The 18241-nt window shown below is 40.3% G+C and overlaps 1 protein-coding gene across 1 annotated transcript in view; it reads right to left on the reverse strand.

Moving 5' to 3' along the window:
• Positions 1 to 5389: 5389 nt before the first annotated feature.
• The window catches only part of POPDC3 (popeye domain containing 3), a 20746-nt gene continuing 7894 nt past the window's right edge, over positions 5390 to 18241 (reverse strand). Inside the window, exons 2-4 of the mRNA XM_012651180.1 lie at positions 8296 to 9034; positions 6856 to 6964; positions 5390 to 5863 (exon numbers count right to left, since the gene is read on the reverse strand). Of these exons, the coding sequence (XP_012506634.1) occupies positions 5582 to 5863; positions 6856 to 6964; positions 8296 to 8780 (876 nt within the window). The 5' untranslated portion in view covers positions 8781 to 9034 and the 3' untranslated portion in view covers positions 5390 to 5581. The remainder of the gene's footprint in view (positions 5864 to 6855; positions 6965 to 8295; positions 9035 to 18241) is intronic.

The following is an 18241-nucleotide window of genomic DNA, read 5'->3' on the forward strand; positions in this document are numbered from 1 at the left end:
TGGGTTGGGTAAGCCTGCCCTCGAGTTCCACAAATACTGTTAGCAGGGGTCCAAGGTCTGTTCTTTGCTTCTGTGCAAAGCTGCTGCGAGGGGCTGAAATGGCTCTACTCAGCTGAAAAGTCTGGGTTTGTAGGGGTGGGGCTGTCCGAGACCTGCACTCTGGAGCAGGTCTCACTCCCCTCCACCTTCCCCGACTCCGTGGCCTCTCCCAGGCCTCTGCCAGCAGGCGGGACCTCAGGCCAATGAATCTTCCCTGGCTGTGACATGGGCCGGGAGGTTCCCTGCCCAGGATCGCAGCCTGAGCTGGGTGCACAGCCCTCTTTTGGGAGGAGGGTTGCTGCTCAGGCAAGCTGATCTGCCCCTGAAGGCACACGCTCCTCAGTAGGCTCTTTCACAGATCTCCCTTCTGTGCCCCCGGGGCAGTGCGATCGTGACCTGGGTGTACGGGGTCTGGTCTGCAGGCCTGTCCCTTGGGCCCTGGAAATCAATCCCTGACCCTGCCAGGGGGAGGGTTGCTGGTCTTGAATCACCTACAGGGTGCCCAAGCTGGATCCATTTCACTCCACCTCGGGATTTTCCCCGTTCTCCTGGAGTCCCCAGGCAAGCAGCACCTGGGAGGGCTGGTGGGTAGGGAGCTCACAGTCTGAGTACCCCTCAGTCTGCTGTAGGGCCCCAAAAGTAAAGGTCCCGTTCCTTGGAGATGCCTCCGTGTGATGGCTAAATTGTCTCTCTGGGCACCCACGGGTATGGAAGGGGAAGGAGAGAATGGAGCAATATGGTGTCTGCCAATAAACTCGGGTCTGCGTGCTGGGAGGTGCCCCGAGGGAGCTGGGAGCCTGGTGCCCTGTCCGCAAGAGGCCACCGCTCGCTGGCGGCAGCTGTCTCTGGGCTGGTATCGGCAGGTCTCTCCAACCACTCAGGAGCCCACCAACAGTCCAAGATGCAAAGGAGGGGAAAGTTATCTGCTCCACCTACCCTTGTCTCTGGTCTCCCAGCCTCTCGGGGACCTTTCTCTTTCCAGTTCTCCTCCACAACGTCTTCCCATGGAGTCTCCTGTAGTGTCAGGCACCCTTCCTTCCGACTTTCACCCGATCTATGTTTTTAATCCCAGTTTATTTTTTTCACTTTCTTCTAAAATCTGTCTTTTTTGCAGAGACACTCTGACTAGCGGCTTTTCTCGTCCGCCATCTTGGCTCCTCTGGAGTATCATTTCTGGTGGTTAATTTCTTTAATGATGTGCAATATAGGGGAAGATGGAATCCAATTAGAAAGTGCCATCCAATGCCGCACATGTGTGTTTTATGCCATGTGTCAAACCAGGCATCTCATATACATAATATTGTAAATGTATTATTTTATAATAATATGTACTGTCTAGTTTGTTTTTCTTATGGCTCTTATCAGCTTAGGAGATTTCACTTTGTAACTGCTCTGTCAAATCAATTCTGTCCTTCTGGGTCTGGGCAATGTAACAATGTGACATCTAGAGCTTATCCAGATGAGCAGAGATCAAATGAATTTCATGTTGCTCCTCTGTTTAAAAGGAGAGAAAAATTCTTCAATCTGTAAGTGCTCAGAGAGCATCATCCTATTCTTTATGGTAGATTAATCTAAGGACTATGAGTTCCTAGGGGTGCAGAGTCCAAGGCAAATCAGGCTAGTCCCTCCTTCTATTTGCACAGGTTCACAGAAATAGCTCAAAGGGGATGGGAATCCTCCAAGTATCCAGGTGAAGTAAAGGCTGTGCAAGAGGGGCCTACAACCTCGGGGAACTAGCCTTGGTGACTGGGGTAGGGATGTTTATGGGCTCATTTTGCACCAAAGCCACTCCCTTTCCCTCTCACACTACTTCTCAAAGTCTCTCCTGACCACGAAATTTAGGACAGAAAATCACAAGGCAATCACCCCAATTCCTTAAAGCCATAGGAACAACTCTTGCCCAAGGCCAGCTTCCTGGGCATGGGACCTGGGTGGTCACAAAGGGCCTCAGGCTTGCAAGAGCCCCGCACTTGGTTTAATGCTCGCTGTGTCTCTGTCTTGAAATGTTTAATACTCTTTGAACAAGGAGCTTCATTTATTTATGAATATACAGATCTTTTATACAAAGCCATAAAGCATTTTTAACACAAGAACACAGGCTGTTCCTCATCTTATCGCACTCTTATCAATGATAAAAGAACCAGAGGAATTTAGGGGTATAAACAATAAGACTAAGACTAAAATGAGCTCAATTTTTAATAGAAATAAAATTTTACTACACTGTGATAGAGGGGTACTTTTCTAGGGTATTTGTCATTTCTGCTTTCCATCTGGATGATTAGCATATTATAAGATAATAAAATGTGCCAGCTAGACGTTTCAAACCAGATGTACAGTGTAGTTACATAGAGGTCACTGTTGGCTTTTTTTTTTATATAAAGTGAGAAAACCTAGGTGCAAAGCAAGGTGTTGGATAATAGCATATCTTGAATACTAAGGGATGGTGCCAGCCCTACACAAAAGTTAAGATCTTGAGGTTTGAAAGCATCCCTTTATCCCATTACATTTGTATTCCTTCCTCCCTATCCTAAAAATAGTTCAATTTCTGAAAACTTATTTATAATATCTTCTCATTCTCCCTTTGCCACATGATTTGAGCCAAAAACCTACATCCCATTTCTCTGTGGCTTTGTTCTCAGGTGACTTTCATGGCTAGAAAGCTATCTGATAATTAACATGTATTAAAATTATTAACTGGTACTAACTTAAGGTGTGACTTTACCTGGGACGCTCTGCATTTAAATACTTAACAAATACCACAAAGTCTTAAAGCCTCAAGGAAATGAATTTCTCCCAGAGGCATTGTGAAGCCCAGTGACAAGCCAGTGGGTGCTTCCTGAAGCCTTCGGTTGCACCTGGCAGATAGCTGCCATTGTGTCTGCTTTGAATAGCTGCCTGTGATGGCTATGTGTGACCAGGAGACAGAAGAAACCATCCCAACTATTCTTTAAGTTCATGTTGAACTTGAATAGCTCAGTAGCTCATCCAGACTGATTCAGACCTTGTCACATTGTCTCACTTATGGCAGATGCTATTATACACAAAAAATGATGTACTTTGCATAACCCCAATACTTCCCTCTCCTCCTTGCTGACTTTGCTTCCTAGGTCACTGAGAAAATAGAAGTTATCCTAGAGAACTTTCATGAGCTCTCACCACATCTCCCACTTGCCAGCAACTACTCTTCAATATCCTCTGTCTTCTGCCCTTACTAATGATGAATTGTCCACATTTCTGTTTGGGGCCATTGGATCCCATCATCACTCACCTGCTCGAGGTCATCACTCCAGCAATTCACTCCTTGCTTCTGGATCATTTCCATCTGCATGCAAATGTGCCATCTTATCTTAATAGCAACCACCTCTCTCCTGACCCGACTCCCTGCTCCGGCTACTGTTCGTTTCTATTTCCCTTCACATCAAACTCCTTGAAAAACTTACCTCTCCTTGCTGTTACAACTTCTTGCCTCCCATTCCCTTTTAACCTGCTTCAGTCAAGTTTTTGTCCCTAATCACATCACCAAAACTGCTTCTGCTCGTGACTTCCACATTGCTCAGTCCAATGGTTTATTCTCAGACTTCTCAGCTACATTTGAGACAGTTGATCACTCCCTTCTCTTTGAAACATTTTCTTTGCTTGGCTTCCAGGACTCCACACTCTCCTGATTTTCTTCCTGCCTCACTGACCACTCCTTCTCAGGTCCTTTGCTGACCCTGCCCCACCTCCCAGTCTCTTTAATAATGGAGTGCCCCAAGGCAAGTCCTCAGGACATTTTTCTTATGAATCTACATTCACTCCCTTGGCCATCTAGGCTCATGGCTTTAAATACCCATCTACATGCCAAATACTCCCAAATCTGTCTCTCCAGCCCAGACCTTTCTCTTGAACTCCAGACTCATATATCTGACTACCTACTCTACTTCAGTATCTAATAAGCATCTTCTCACTCTTAATCCCGACCTTCTTTTCCAGGTCCACTCTTGTCTTTCCAGCCCCTAGTCTGTTCTCAGTAGACTAGCCATGGAGATCCCATTAAAACATAGAGCAGATCACATCACTCTTCTACTTCAAACCCCACAATGGCTCTGGTCACTTTCAGAATAAAACTCAGAGCCCTTACCATGACTTTCTAGGCCCCACCCAGTCTGCCCATAGTTCCCTCTGTCTCTCATTAGTGTTCATTCTGCTCCAGCCATGCTGGTCTTCCGGCCACTCCTGCAACAGGCCAGTCATGCTCTTGCCAAAGGAGCTGCTCATTTGCTGTCTTTTCTGCCCAGATTGCTCTTCTCCAGGTATCTGCATGGATTGCTCTCTTGCCTCTTGTAGGATTTTTTGTTCAGACATTACCTTCTTGCTGAGGCCTTCCTTGACCACCCTATTAAAATTGCAATTTTTCTGTCCACCTTCTCTGATTTATCTTTCTCCATGACACTATCGCTTTCTAACTATAGGTGTTCCTGATTTATTTTACTGTCTCCCTCACTCCCAGAATGTAAGCTCCATAAGGGATGGGGTCTCCACCTAGGATCTGATGCATCCCCAGTGCCCAGGTCAGCACCTGGAGCCACAGAAGGTGCTCAATACACCTTAAATGTATGATAACAAATCTCTCTACTGAAGAACATGGCCTGCACATGAAAACCAGTTTTCTAAAGACAGCAATCAGATCCGCAACTAAGTATCTATGTCTTTTCTACAGCTTGTCACAAAGCTGAAGGAATGGCTGTAAGGCAGACTCCTGTCTGCGTGGTGGGGTGAGCATTCACCATGAGTCCCTTACTGTCCAGTCAAACCACTGAATCTTGCCCTTTCAGCTGAACATGTGAAATGGAAATGCTGTGCAACATTTTTACTACTTGTTAACAGGTATTCTTTTTATTCAGTAATTATTAGGCAGCTTTGTTTTCCATGAAATGCCTCTTTTTAAATGTTACTGTGAAGGTCAAGCTTAGGAATTATTTGTATTAATAGCAATAAAATAGTCTTTGAGATTGGCATAGTATTATGTCTTGCATTTACTCTACTTTTTAGTCTTATCAAATAACTTCACAGTTAAAATAAATAATTGCTGCCCACCACAATAATACATCTTGCTTTATCAGAGGTCATAGCAAAAAAGTGAATTCTGGAAATGCCTATGTGGACAGTAGCAACCTTCTCTCATGCTGAGAATACTTGCTGGCTGCTTCTTGAGAAGCAAAACCTAAGTGAGTAGGGCAGGACAGTTCACACGGAGTAAATCTGAGAAAATATTTGAGAATGTGAAATTTCATTCACCCAGTTCTGATGCAGAAAAGGACAAACTGCCCGTAATTGTTCATCCCCCTCCCCCAATTATAATAATAAAAAATACAAGAAAAATTTGTAAAATTTATTCACAATGCAGAAGTTGAGATGAATAAAACAGCTGGCAGTGGCATCTCGCCTCTGAATTTGATTTATAAAAATACCAGTGAGCTCAATTTTCTGTAATTTGCTATTTAATTTGGGGAATGATGAAGAGAGTCTTTTTTTTACAGTTATAAAACTTCAGACTTTGATGTCATTTATCACAATATCGTCTGGTATTCCGAAAATGTTCTGTCAGGGGTGATCTGCGTATTTGTGGACTTGACATTTGATAGAAGTTGGGTAACCGAATATCATAGTGGTATCTTTTTCCTATATATACTCTGTCATTCAAGGCATAGAGTTTATCTGCAATGTCACTGCCAATTAAAACTGAAAACAGGCGGGAGATGTAACGATGCTGAGCAAAGAGCAAATATAATTTTTTTCTCCTCCAAGACACATATCGACAGTCAGTTTCTGCTGTGAGGGTTACCTAAAAAACATAAGACCATACAGAAACAAATATCAGGAAGCAAGAAAAGTTCTGCCACATTTTTTTCTACCGCAAATTTTAAATTAATTTCCCTTGCTGCCCTCTTTAGGTTAAACTAGCCCACTGACCCACAATATACTGTCAAAATGGAAAAAGAAACTACAAAATTTATTACTACACTTATAATTTATAATATGAATGATTGCAATATCGTGCCCATCTCCAATTTATCTGTTTTTCTGAGTTTGGGTAGCTATATTTTGTATTTTATTGAAGGGAGAGCTACTTGATATTAAACATAATAAAAAAAAAATTGGCTAATGTTAGAGAAGTATTTCCAAGTCAATTCTGAAGGCTGTAGACATTTAACCCTAACACAGTTTCTATAGTACAAATAGAATTTATATATGCATACATATATATGAGTTTGTATTTGCATACATATGTATATTATATGTATAATTCATAGGAAAACAGTATAGCACAATAAATGGAGCCTACTGTAATGATTATCTCTTAAAACTACCAGATGTGGCAGCAGAATAGTGACAATAAATTTAGCATTCTGTTGCTGGAGAGCAACTGAAATCCATCAGCATTTTGAATTTTAAAAATCACTTATTTTTGAATAAGTACAGTTTTTTGTTCTTGATGTTTTCTAAACCGTCACACTAGTAGTGTTTAGTCAAATCTCAATTAATTATATTTTAATTCCCAAATATGTAGTTATGCAAAGTAAAGTTTAAAAATATTTATCGTGTACTCCTTCCTGTCATACATTAATATACCTGTTCTTCTTGTTGCTGGACCTATAAAATGGCATTAACCAACAGGAGTCAAACAGAATTGGGAAGTCAGGTATGCTGTCAAGGTACATGCCAAAGTTCAATTTAAACACGATTCTTGTTCTGTTTGTTTATTTGCTTGTTTTTAAGCAAACATTGTCTGTCTGGAAGAAGGAGCGTTACTTGTGTAGTCTAGTTATGCTTTACCTGAAAAATGCCCTCCTCTGTGGGTCTCAGTGAATCCCACTCAGGAGAATCCAGGAACTGAAAGGGGAAAATGTAATGCAGAAATTCTCCATCAACTGTCACTCTGATCCTACCAAAACACAAAAACATTATTTATGAAAGAAGGATAAGAGAATACATAATTGGGCAGGGGGCAGGGGAAATGTATTTCAGATCTCTGATGATTTTTTTTTGTTCTTTAGAATTTTTTTTTGTTCTTTAGAATTTTGAAAGACAAAATATTAAATTCATATAATAGTGACATAATATCCTATAAGATTCATGTACTGATGTTCCTCACACAGTCAGGATTCTAGAATATTGAGTGAAATTCATCAGAAAATTCAAGTTGTACATTTATGATATAGGTCCATTTATGTATGCATATTATACTTTAATAAAAAGTTTCAGTATACTCAGATTTTAAATTAAGTAGGCAAACATTTAAGGACATAAAGGAGTTCTGCTGTAAATACCTCTGTACACTAAAATTTTAATCTTTTTAAAAACATGAATAGTCCCATTATTGTTTTCTCCCCAAACTTTCTTTTCAAAGTTTAGATTTCTATATTCTTTTTTTTTTTTTTTTTTTTTTTTTTGAGACAGAGTCTCACTGTGTTGCCCGGGCTAGTGTGCCATGGCGTCAGCCTAGCTCACAGAAACCTCAGACTCCTGGCTCAAGCGATCCTCCTGCCTCAGCCTCCCGAGTAGCTGGGACTACAGGCATGCGCCACCACGCCTGGCTAATTTTTTCTATATATTTTTAGTTGTCCAATTAATTTCTTTCTAATTTTTAGTAGAGATGGGGTCTCGCTCTTGCTCAGGCTGGTTTCGAACTCCTGAGCTCAAACAATCCACCCGCCTCGGCCTCCCAGAGAGCTAGGATTACAGGTGAGAGCCACCGCGCCTGGCCAAGATTTCTATAATATATTTTTGATGTACCCCCTCCCTGCTTCTAGCAAGTGGGAAATTGCTAGAATTTTCTGAAAAAAATTGATAATTATAAAACTTAAATGTTCTCTATTACTCTTAAATGATATCAAAGAGTCTTTTAAAAATACTTTGCATGCCAACGTAAGTATTCTATTAATTCAGGCTGGCATCATCCTCTTCTTCACTCTCAGTGATTAGCTAGGAAACAAATATCATACCCAGATAAACAAATTCATACTTTAAGATTCATATCATTTGATTTCTAAGATGAAATGTTATGGCTCTAGATTATTTCCTGCTTTCAGTAAATAATACTGTGTACTCTAAATGCCTATGTCTATGACTCATGTATCAAAAACTTTCTCAAGCCTCAGGGTGCTAAATGCCACCCAGGACTATGTTACTCTGAGATGGAAAAAATATCGTGGAAAGAAATAAAAATAAATAGCTAATATAGAGAAAAGACATGCAAACACCAAGGGTACAAACCTTCCTGAAACAAGCAGGGAGAGTTTATCAATGGAAGTTTTCCCCTGCATGGCATAACAATGTTCCTTTTCCAAAGTAACCACTTCAGAGCTCAAAGCGATCGTTCTGAAGACGGGCAAAGAGATCCCCAGGGGCTGGAAAATGGAGCTGTACAACACCTGGAATTCTCGGGCAAAGGTTATGCTGTGAACTTGATATGCAATATGAACAAACTGCATGAAGCAGATGACAAACAGTACAAAATTCCAGGAAAATATATCAGCTGCACAGACATCTACCCAAGCCCAGATAGCAGAACAGAGAAAACCCAACCCCAGCAAACTGAAGACGTAAAGGAGCCCGAAGAATCCACTGCCACCCATGAAACCTACTACAAATAAAATACTGGCAAGATGATAAATGGCTCCTTCCGCCTCTTGCTTCCACGTTATGCAGACAGGGTGTTCATCTATTAGGTTCTTCCACAAACTTGAATTTCTTTCCATGGCTGTTATCACTGTCTGGTTCACTTTTTAGTTGACTTTCGATGACACCGAAGCAAGTAATTAAGTCCTTAGCTTTTCCATCATCAGAGTTTTGCTCAGTCTTCACAAAACCAGAGAAAACCTGTACCCTGGAGTTGGTGGTGACTAAAGCTTTGGTGTGTATGGATCTTGAAAAACTAAGAATCCCATGCTAGTTTCTTTAAATTCATCTGGGCTCCTGATTTCGATCTAGTCCACAAACAGTTTGCTATTTCCTGCACAAAAGAAAAAAAGATAAAACATCTAATTAAACAAAAAGGAGACTTGTGAGGAATATTTAATGAATCAGTACCATTACTTAGTGCAAACTGACCTCTTGTTTTCTGTGAAGTTAGAATTTTTTTTTTTTAATTAATGTAAAGGACAGAAATTTATTTATTACAGTTCTGGAGCCTGGGAAGTCCAAGATGAAGGTGCTGGCATTCGTATCTGGTGAGGCTGCTTTCTGCTTCCAAGGTGATGCCTTGTTGCTCTGTCCTCAAGTGGTGAAAGGTGGAAGGCAAGACAGCACTGCTGTGAAGTTAAAATATTTTAAGCACGAATACTGTGGAGTGTTAAATTTCTATGATATAAAAAGTGTATTTATTAAAATTAGCTAGCTATGTATTTTTCAAGGTAGCTAAGTCCTCTATAATCATCTAGTCTTTATAGCAGTGCTTCAGTATATTTCAGAATCACTTGGGACAGTGAATAAAAATGCTGATTCACAGACTGTTCCCAGACATACCGAATCAGAATCGTGCTGAGGGTGCGCCCCAGGTGTTTGTATTTTGAACAAGCTCCCCATGTGATTCTGATGCATTAATCCATGGTCCTTCATGGCCCACCCCTTGAGGGATACTGTCTGACAGTATGTTATTTACTCTTTACACATGAAGAATTTGAGGCTCAGAGAGGCCAAGTAATTTATCACAGGCCACACAGTGGCTAATGGCAGAGCAGAACTTCAGCACTCATGCCCATGTGCTGGATACAATCATGTGGCCTCTCATGAAAGATGTTTTAAATTTGGCACTGTAAGGAGCCCTACTAAATTAATAAACATAATAAATATACAATTAGGAGTCATTTTAAGAACACTAATAGACTGAAAATGTTTAATAAGTTAGATTGAAATTATTTGAGAAATACAAATCTACTACTACTTTGCTGTATTAGTGGTTATTTCAGGTTAAAGGTTGCATCCATACAACTAAATAAATACTAATACTCCTGCTACTTACACATGTATTTACCAGATGGTAAAAAATGTTACTGACTCTGTTCCTCTGCACATACATTCTCTACCCTTTCAGCCATATGGTAAAAATGCTAATATGAGATCTGAGTGAGGAGAGAATTAAGCCATGATGACAGAACTAGAGGATATATGTATCATTTGCCACCGGTTTCCTAACAATAAGTGGTTTCAATGTAAGGCATTCATTAGATTGATTTTTTTAAAAAAACCATAATAACATTCAAAAGCCTTGAACTTGTGTGCTATATTTAGTGTTTTATTTTTGAAATAGATTATTTCCAGAACACCTGTTAATAAAATATCAGCTGTCACAGATTTTGTCCCATGGAAGAAAAAAATACACACACAGAGGTGAAAATGGCTTAAGTAAAAAAGAGAACAGTGTAATCACCAAAGAACTAGAAATGGAAATAAAGGAGCTACTGTTGTTGAAGTTCCTGGTTTTTTCATCTTGGATAGTGATTCTTTTCTCAGCAAGTAATGACTTTAAAAACACTACCAGGTGAATCATTGAAAAAAAGAAAGAAAAAAAACTTAAAGCTACAACTTACAGTCATATTGTTATTTTTACTTAACAGCATTTCAGACATTCTGCATATCCCTAATTATTCTCCTCCCATTGCCAATCGCTCCATGAGATGATGAAATTCAAGGCAGACAGGCATCCTGAACACATTCAATTTCTCCTCTTTTAAACAAAACACAAAATTGTATATTACTGGATAGTCACAACAAAGAAAAAAATTTTAAAAATACAATGGGTGGTGAGAAATGCAAAATACCAGCCTGGAAATGTCAGTCTCCCTGCTGTTTTACTTTTAAAACTAGGGTATTTTAAATCAATTAATTTTTCAGGATACCAGACATAGCCACGAAAGCCAATATTAAAAAGAATTGCTAGTAGAGCTCTGAACTTTGGTTTGAACTTCCTTAAAAATTTATAATCCTTAGTGAAATGTTAAAATGATGTTAATAGAGAAAGGTCATGTAAAATGCTTGTGGCAATTCAGAAGGGAACTTCTGGGAATCTTGTCCCCTTAAAAATCATGATCCAGGGGGTGTACTGAGGGCCCTACATTCCAGGAGTGTGACCCATTATAAGAATTGTGCTTCCGGCTACTTGTGTTTCACTGTCACCAAACCATCTTTCCGTCCTTGATACTGTATTGCTCAACACAGCATGCTAACTTGCCCTGATTAAATTACCCCACACCCAGCTTTTCTCCACTTGGTGTGTTTTTATTCAGTCACCAAAACAGATGTACTCTATTAGAAGAGGGAGAACTGACAGGGGCAGGTGATGACCGGGAGCGTCCTTCTGATATGTGCCAGCAGCACTATAGGAATACTGAATATGATTCATCAACCAGCTGCTTGCCTTAAAGGCCTGTCAGCCTGAAGTCATGTTTTTGTGTAAATAAATGCTGACATGCCAAGGTGGCACAATGAATTTCTTCCCTAGGCAATACAGTTGATCTTCCCTGCAAAAGTTAGCACACTGAGCTACAAATGACGGAGGCAAATTTAAGTGCAAATAAACACAATAGTTCCGAGCTCACCCCCTTTTTTTTCTTTAAATTGTAAGACTCTGAGTTATAAAGGAATAAGGAAATATAAAAGAAGATAAAAGGATGCTCGGTGAAATGCAGTATAAACCTGGTGGCAAATGGATGAAGATTAGCTCCGGAATTGTGTTTATCTGTTCAGAACTTCTACATTTATTATGTCATTGCATCACACTCCTTGCCATGAGGGAGGCAGAATCTAAATCATTGTGCCCAGCTTACAAATGAAAAAAGCAGGGCACAAGATTGGTTAAGTCATTGGCTTCGGGTAAAAGATGTGGTAGGTCACACACAGCAGCATGGAAGCTCAAGTCCCCTCCGTCCTGCTTCATGCAGGCCTCTCCAGCAGGCAATGCCGCTTCTCAAGGCTGTGAATCAGATACTACTGTGTTGGGAACCAAAGTGGGATATTCTTCCAGGACTGCTTTGCCACGAAAATAAAAATCCCAACAGTGGATATTTACAACTTGCTATATATCTGCTTGTACTGCTCAATACGTAATGCTTAGAATACTGTTGGGGACACAGACCGCCACTCACAAAATAATTTGCGGTATTCGTATTCAACATTGACGGACTTCCTCTCCTAGACCCTGAAATCCTAAAGGGCAGCAAGGCCTCTGACACTCAATGAATGCTGACCGATTACACTGGGATAGAAGTGCAGGGCTTCTCTGCCTTCTCCATCCTTACCCTTTTCACAATCTAACGGACGTTCTAACGTCTTCTGTCACCGAGGGGCACAGAAGTGGGGAGCATCCAAACATACAAGATACTTCAGCATAGACACACTGAGGAGTTGATGCATCACTTTTTCAACATGTCTGGCACAACCCCAAATTCTTAGGAGAATCCTTTTGTCTGTACAACCTTGAGCTCCTTAAAAGCAATTTAATTACTACATTGATTGACAACAACTCGGGTAGCCAGTGGTACTGAGTTAGTTTTGGTTTCAAGGCAACCCATAAGCTCAAAATTCCCTCAATATGCTACTCAAATTAATTGGAATCAGATCTCAACTTTGGTATGTGTTCCCTATGCTAAATTATCATTTTCTTAAGTTGGTTCTCTTCTACTTATCCTTGAGGTGGTACATTCACTCAGCAACTATGTGCCAGGTGTATTTTAAAAATTATCTAATTTAACAATCCCAGGAGGAAGATACTATTATCTCCATTTTACAGATAAGAAAATTGAAATTCAAAGAAGGTAAGTAAGTTGTTCAAGGTCACATTGTTTATAATGGAACTAAAGTTCCATCCAGGTCTGCCTGATTCCAAAGCTCACAGTCTATGCCACATTATTCTGCTTCCACTACGCCGGGATTTAGAAAATGTAGGTTTTAGTCTCCTCTCTGCTACTTAGGTGAACTCAGGCATGTTTATTCATCAGTAAAGCGGAGGAAATAGCACCTATTCTATTTTAAAGGGTACTAGAAGGTTCAAATGAGAAAGTCTATATTAAAAAAATTCTTTGCAAATATTAATATAGAAATAGCACCACAGTACTTGCTGCTTGTGCGTTATAGAGCTAGGCCATTAGGAGAGTATAGTTTTTAAAAAGCTTTCTTCCCCCCAGATGATTGCATCTGAAGACAGAAATTCCGGTGAGTCACTTCTGGTTGCCATCAATCTTTAAATTATAAATTCTAAATTTACTCATTTCTGCAGGGGTGATCTCTATGTTATTCTCCCCAACTTGTGTTCTGACCTACTGGTAGAGGTGTAGACCTGTAACCAACCTACCCCTGAGTCTTCCATTTCCAGTGGCCAAAAGCTAGATTCTGGAAGCCAACAACACTTCTACCTTAGATTAATGTTTACTGCTTCCCAGCAGGTGTCCTCAAATCATTTACATCAAAATCACCTGGGTGGCTTGTTAAAAATGCCCCTTCTCTGGCCCCACCCAGTATAACTGAGCCAGGCTCTATGGGGTAGGACCCAGAGAAATCCATTTCTAATAAGCTCCCAGTTGTTTCTTATGCACACTAAAGTTTGAGGGCCATTATTTATATTGTTCCTGATGATCTCTGAATTACCTTTGCCTCTGCAGGACCTCAGTTTTATCTGTTCCTGGCTGACCACTGGCTGTCCTTCCACACTGATTACTTGACATCATGCTCTTTGGTTCTAGTTGTCCATCAGGGGTAGTCCTGGTGTTAGCTCACCATTCTCTTATCTAGACTATCCAGCTTGCATTACTATTAAATACTTAAGAGTCTTAGTTGTGCCTCTAAATAGCTGTGTGATTTTCATCTTCCTAGACCTGTTTCCTCATTAGAGAAAAGAATTAGACAACATAGTAAGAGGTCCCTTTAGCTCTAAAATAACATGACTCTATATGATATGGAGTAGATTATTCCAAACATAGGTCAAAATACAGAGTTTAGTGGCAGAACTGAATTAAGACTGCAAGTCTTAACACCTGGTTTCTGATTGGGGCTCAGCTCCAGACATTGTTACTTAATTGGCCTATTGTCGCCCAAGCACTGCCTTCCCCCCCCCCCCACAAACTCCCCAGGGATTTTTGATGTGCAACCAGGGTTAAGAACTATTGAACTAATTTAATCGATAGGAAGGGGTAGAGGGGTAGGGTAAGAGACATCAGCACACTCTGCAGAGTAAAGGATCTGGATTTTAATCCTCATTTTTAAGGGGCTGCAAAGGTACCTTTTCTGCTTGTGTGTCCTCATTTCCATCCTTTGCTCAGGTGAGGAGGCATGTTCCTTCCTCACACTTACCATTCCAGGAGGGCTCAAGGCTTGTGGATATTTTGCAGCAGCCTTTCCTGGACACGGTGGCCTGAAGGGCTCCTTCAAGGCTCTTGAGTTTTTATGGCCTTTATTATCTGTCTACATGGCTTCCATCACATACTGTGTTATATTGACCATTGGCCACTATATATATTTTGTCCTTTTTAAAGTATCACAGTTTGTTTATTTTCTCAGTTGGGGTACCTACTGAAACATTTTTTATAAGAAGAAATGAACATATAGTGTAAGTGTATTAAATAACAGCCTTATTTACTGGTCATTTTATATGTATATTTAAATATATATTTGAAATTCTCCTCTGTCTAGAGCAGAGCTGGTCTTCAGTAAATGGTCACTGACTGATGAGGATAACAATGTGCAGGTAGAAAAGCAGTGTGTGGAATACAGTTTTGGAACAAGCACGTTAATAAGTCAGAAGGCTCAAGAAGGATATGACCAATATCTGAACCGATGAATTAGAAAAAAAAGGAATGAATTAGACTATAAGGAAGAAACGAAAGGATCTATTGAGAGAGAGGGACAGAGAAGGATTGAAGACATTTTTTATTTATATAAGATTTAGAAGTTAAGAAAGAAATCAGAGGAAAAGGGTTTTAGTCATGTTTAACCTGATGCTTTTGGTCTAGCAGAATTCACAGCAGAAGATAATGGGTAGGATGGTGGGAGAGAGATTTAACAGTTACTATGATGTAGGACTATGCTGAATAAAGACTGGGGTTGACACAATTATTAAGAAAGTAAGTATAGGGAGAAATGAGAGTCCATTCACAATGAATTTTTGAAGATGGTACAAAAGAAAAGAATATGTCGTCAATAATGTTTACATGTTGAAATGATAGTGTTTTGAAAATAGGTTAAATAAAATCTATTATTAAAACTATATCTGTCCTCACTTTTTAAAAAATGTAGCTACTAGAAAATTTAAAATGACATGTGGCTTGTGTTATATTTCTATTGGACAGTGCTGGTCTAGAGTCTCTCAAGTAACAGAGGAAATGAAAACACTTGGCATGATGCTGTGCAAACAGTGCATAATACATAAATACATATGTAATATGGAAGAATTATCCAAGAGTAAGAACAGAGTTGATATAAATGTAAATGATACTGGCTACAATATTCTTATGCTACCAGCAGTCAGATGTTACCCAAGGGATAGCTGTTACCACTGGTTTCTGCCTACAGGGGTGGCCAACCCCACTACAGCTCTTGGCCCCTTTATCCTACGGAAGGAAGCACCACATTTTTCTTTTGCCTTAGGAGAGTGCCACTGTCCCAAACAGTTTGTTACATGTTAATTTTCTCATTTCATTTTCTGATGATACCTCACAGAATATACTGGAAATCTCAGACAGTCTCATGGTTTTTGTACTGGCAATTGGAATGTGGCCCTCTGGATTCCAGAGAGTCCACACCAGCCTTTGCTTTTACATAATACACTGAGACTCTTCATGCACCACTAGCCTCCTAAGCTGGAGTATGCCTTTGATCTTCCTTACCAATGAGGACTTGAGGAAATTAGAAAACATGCCCACAGGCTATGCTGGACTTCTCTGTTCTCACATCTCAGCTAACTGTCAGATTTGATTATCTCTAGCCGTGAGGGATCTCTCACTTTATCACCCACTGTGGTGGGCTGAATTCGAGGCCCCCAAGATTCCTGCCCCCTGGTGTACACACCCTGTATAATTCCCTGCCCTTGACTGTGGGCAGAACTTGTGAATGGGAAGGGATAGATGCTCCCTTGATTAGTTAACATTATATGGCAAATGGTGGTCAAATAGTAACTCCCATGATTGTGTTAAGTTATACAGGACTCCACCACAGGACTGGAGAGAGATTGGATGTCAGAGAGAAGTGCTCCTACTGGCCTAGACGAAGGCAAACATCCGTGTTATAAACTGTCTGCAGGGTCTCCAAGGAAAGGAACTACAAGCTGAAAGAAGTCCTCAATCAACAGTCAGCAAGATCACTGGGACCTTAGTCCTGTAACTGCAAGGAATTGTATTCTGTGAACCACTTGAGGAGCTTAGAAGAGGATGCCAAACTCCAAATGAGAAGCGCAGTGTGCCTGACACCTTGACTGCAGGCTGAGTAGAAGATCCAGTTCAACAGTGCCTGGCGTCCTGACCCACAGACTGGGAGATGTGGTAATTTTCTACACAGCAACAGAAAACTAATCACACATATACACATACAATTATGAGTACTTGCTATACGTAAGGCTTTTAATTAATCTAATAATCTATATTTTATAATGGTCTTAAATGTAAATGGAATGACATTAAATTCACTGTGGTTCCCAGGCTCACTTTAGAGGTTTTCCTTTCATAGAGTCAGGTGGCCCCAACACTGTAATGCATTTGAACACATGGACAACTTCCAGAATAGTTATGACATGCATACACCAATCTCCCAAATTCCTGGAATACCATGTTTCCATGGCTGACTTTCAGCTTAGTCAGTTCTTTGTGAAATTGAGCCATATGGATAGGGCAAACGATGTTTCAGACAGATCCAGACATTGACACAAAATACAGCCCACAGAAACTCAAAACCAATAACTCTGTAATTCTTCAAGGTGTGTGACTCCACCAAGGTCAGACAAGTTGAGCAATGGGAATACAATATCCAGTTGCCATCTTCTTGATTCTCATATGCTACCAGCATCTAGCATTTACTGAGTACTTACTGTGTGCCAGATACTTTTTTGAGGATCTTAAATTATACCACTTAATCCCCACAACTTTTTGAAGTAGGTAGTTTTCTTTTCCCCATTGTACAGATGGGAAAACTGAGGTATTATGGAGGTTAAGTAGGTTACCTAAGGATACCCAAATGACAGAACCCAGATTCACTCCCAGACAGGCAGATGCCAGTGTCTGCTCTCTTAACTACCATGATATACTGCTGCATATACAATTTGATATCTGGACTTACTGGAACAAATCAACAACATTCTTTTTTTTTCTCATCAGTTTTAGATTCAAATAATTTAAATGTCTTCTTAAGAAACTACAGTTTTTTGAGCCACAGAGGAATGGGAGAGTGGGTCCCACCAGTTGAGTCCCTCATCCCTATAATTTCAAAAATCCTTGATTTGAAGGAGCAGCAGTAAACCTCTCTTTCTCAAGCTTGCCATTTGGCTGCTTTAAATAATTGACAGGATCTGCTCAAGTTTTTCTGACTTCTGCATACCCTGGAAATGGTTAAAGGCTTAAGCAGGAAGCCATTCCCTTTTTATCACCTGCTATGACATCACGTGGCAAGTTTACCAGAGAAGAGATTCCTGATGAAAGATGCAAGAAAAGCTGGACACATTAAACAGTCTTTTCTTGATAAGAATCAATGTAGGCACCTGCATTTCCCTTTATTCCAAGGGACCTATATGCAGAACACAAACTCACTTTTTCTGTGTTTAGATCAGGTTCTCAAGTTCATTCCTGGCAAACAGCTCTAACAGGATCATGAACGCTAGTTAATTGGCTATGATCACACTACTGCACTTGGCTATAATCTCTTTTTTGCTGGCTAAATAACCAGGTGAACCACACATCTGCATCAGGGGAATCAATTTTGGCCCTTAATCATACTTGGACTTCTTTAGTACAGGGAATGCCAGGTGTAGGTATCACCCTTATTGTCTAAACAGCATGACACTTAACAGCACTTCTATGCTACTGTGAATCAACGAGAGTCAATTCTGCTATAATATAACATATGTGATCCTGAACAATCACTGTGCTATGCAAAACTGCAATAAAAACCATAGGACCGGCCTGGTGAGGTGGCTCACGCCTGTAATCCTAGCACTCTGGGAGGCCGAGGCAGGAGGATCGCTTGA

The sequence above is a fragment of the Propithecus coquereli genome, unplaced genomic scaffold (assembly GCF_000956105.1).
Source record: "Propithecus coquereli isolate 6110/MARCELLA unplaced genomic scaffold, Pcoq_1.0 Scaffold35, whole genome shotgun sequence".
Taxonomy (NCBI): domain Eukaryota; kingdom Metazoa; phylum Chordata; class Mammalia; order Primates; family Indriidae; genus Propithecus; species Propithecus coquereli.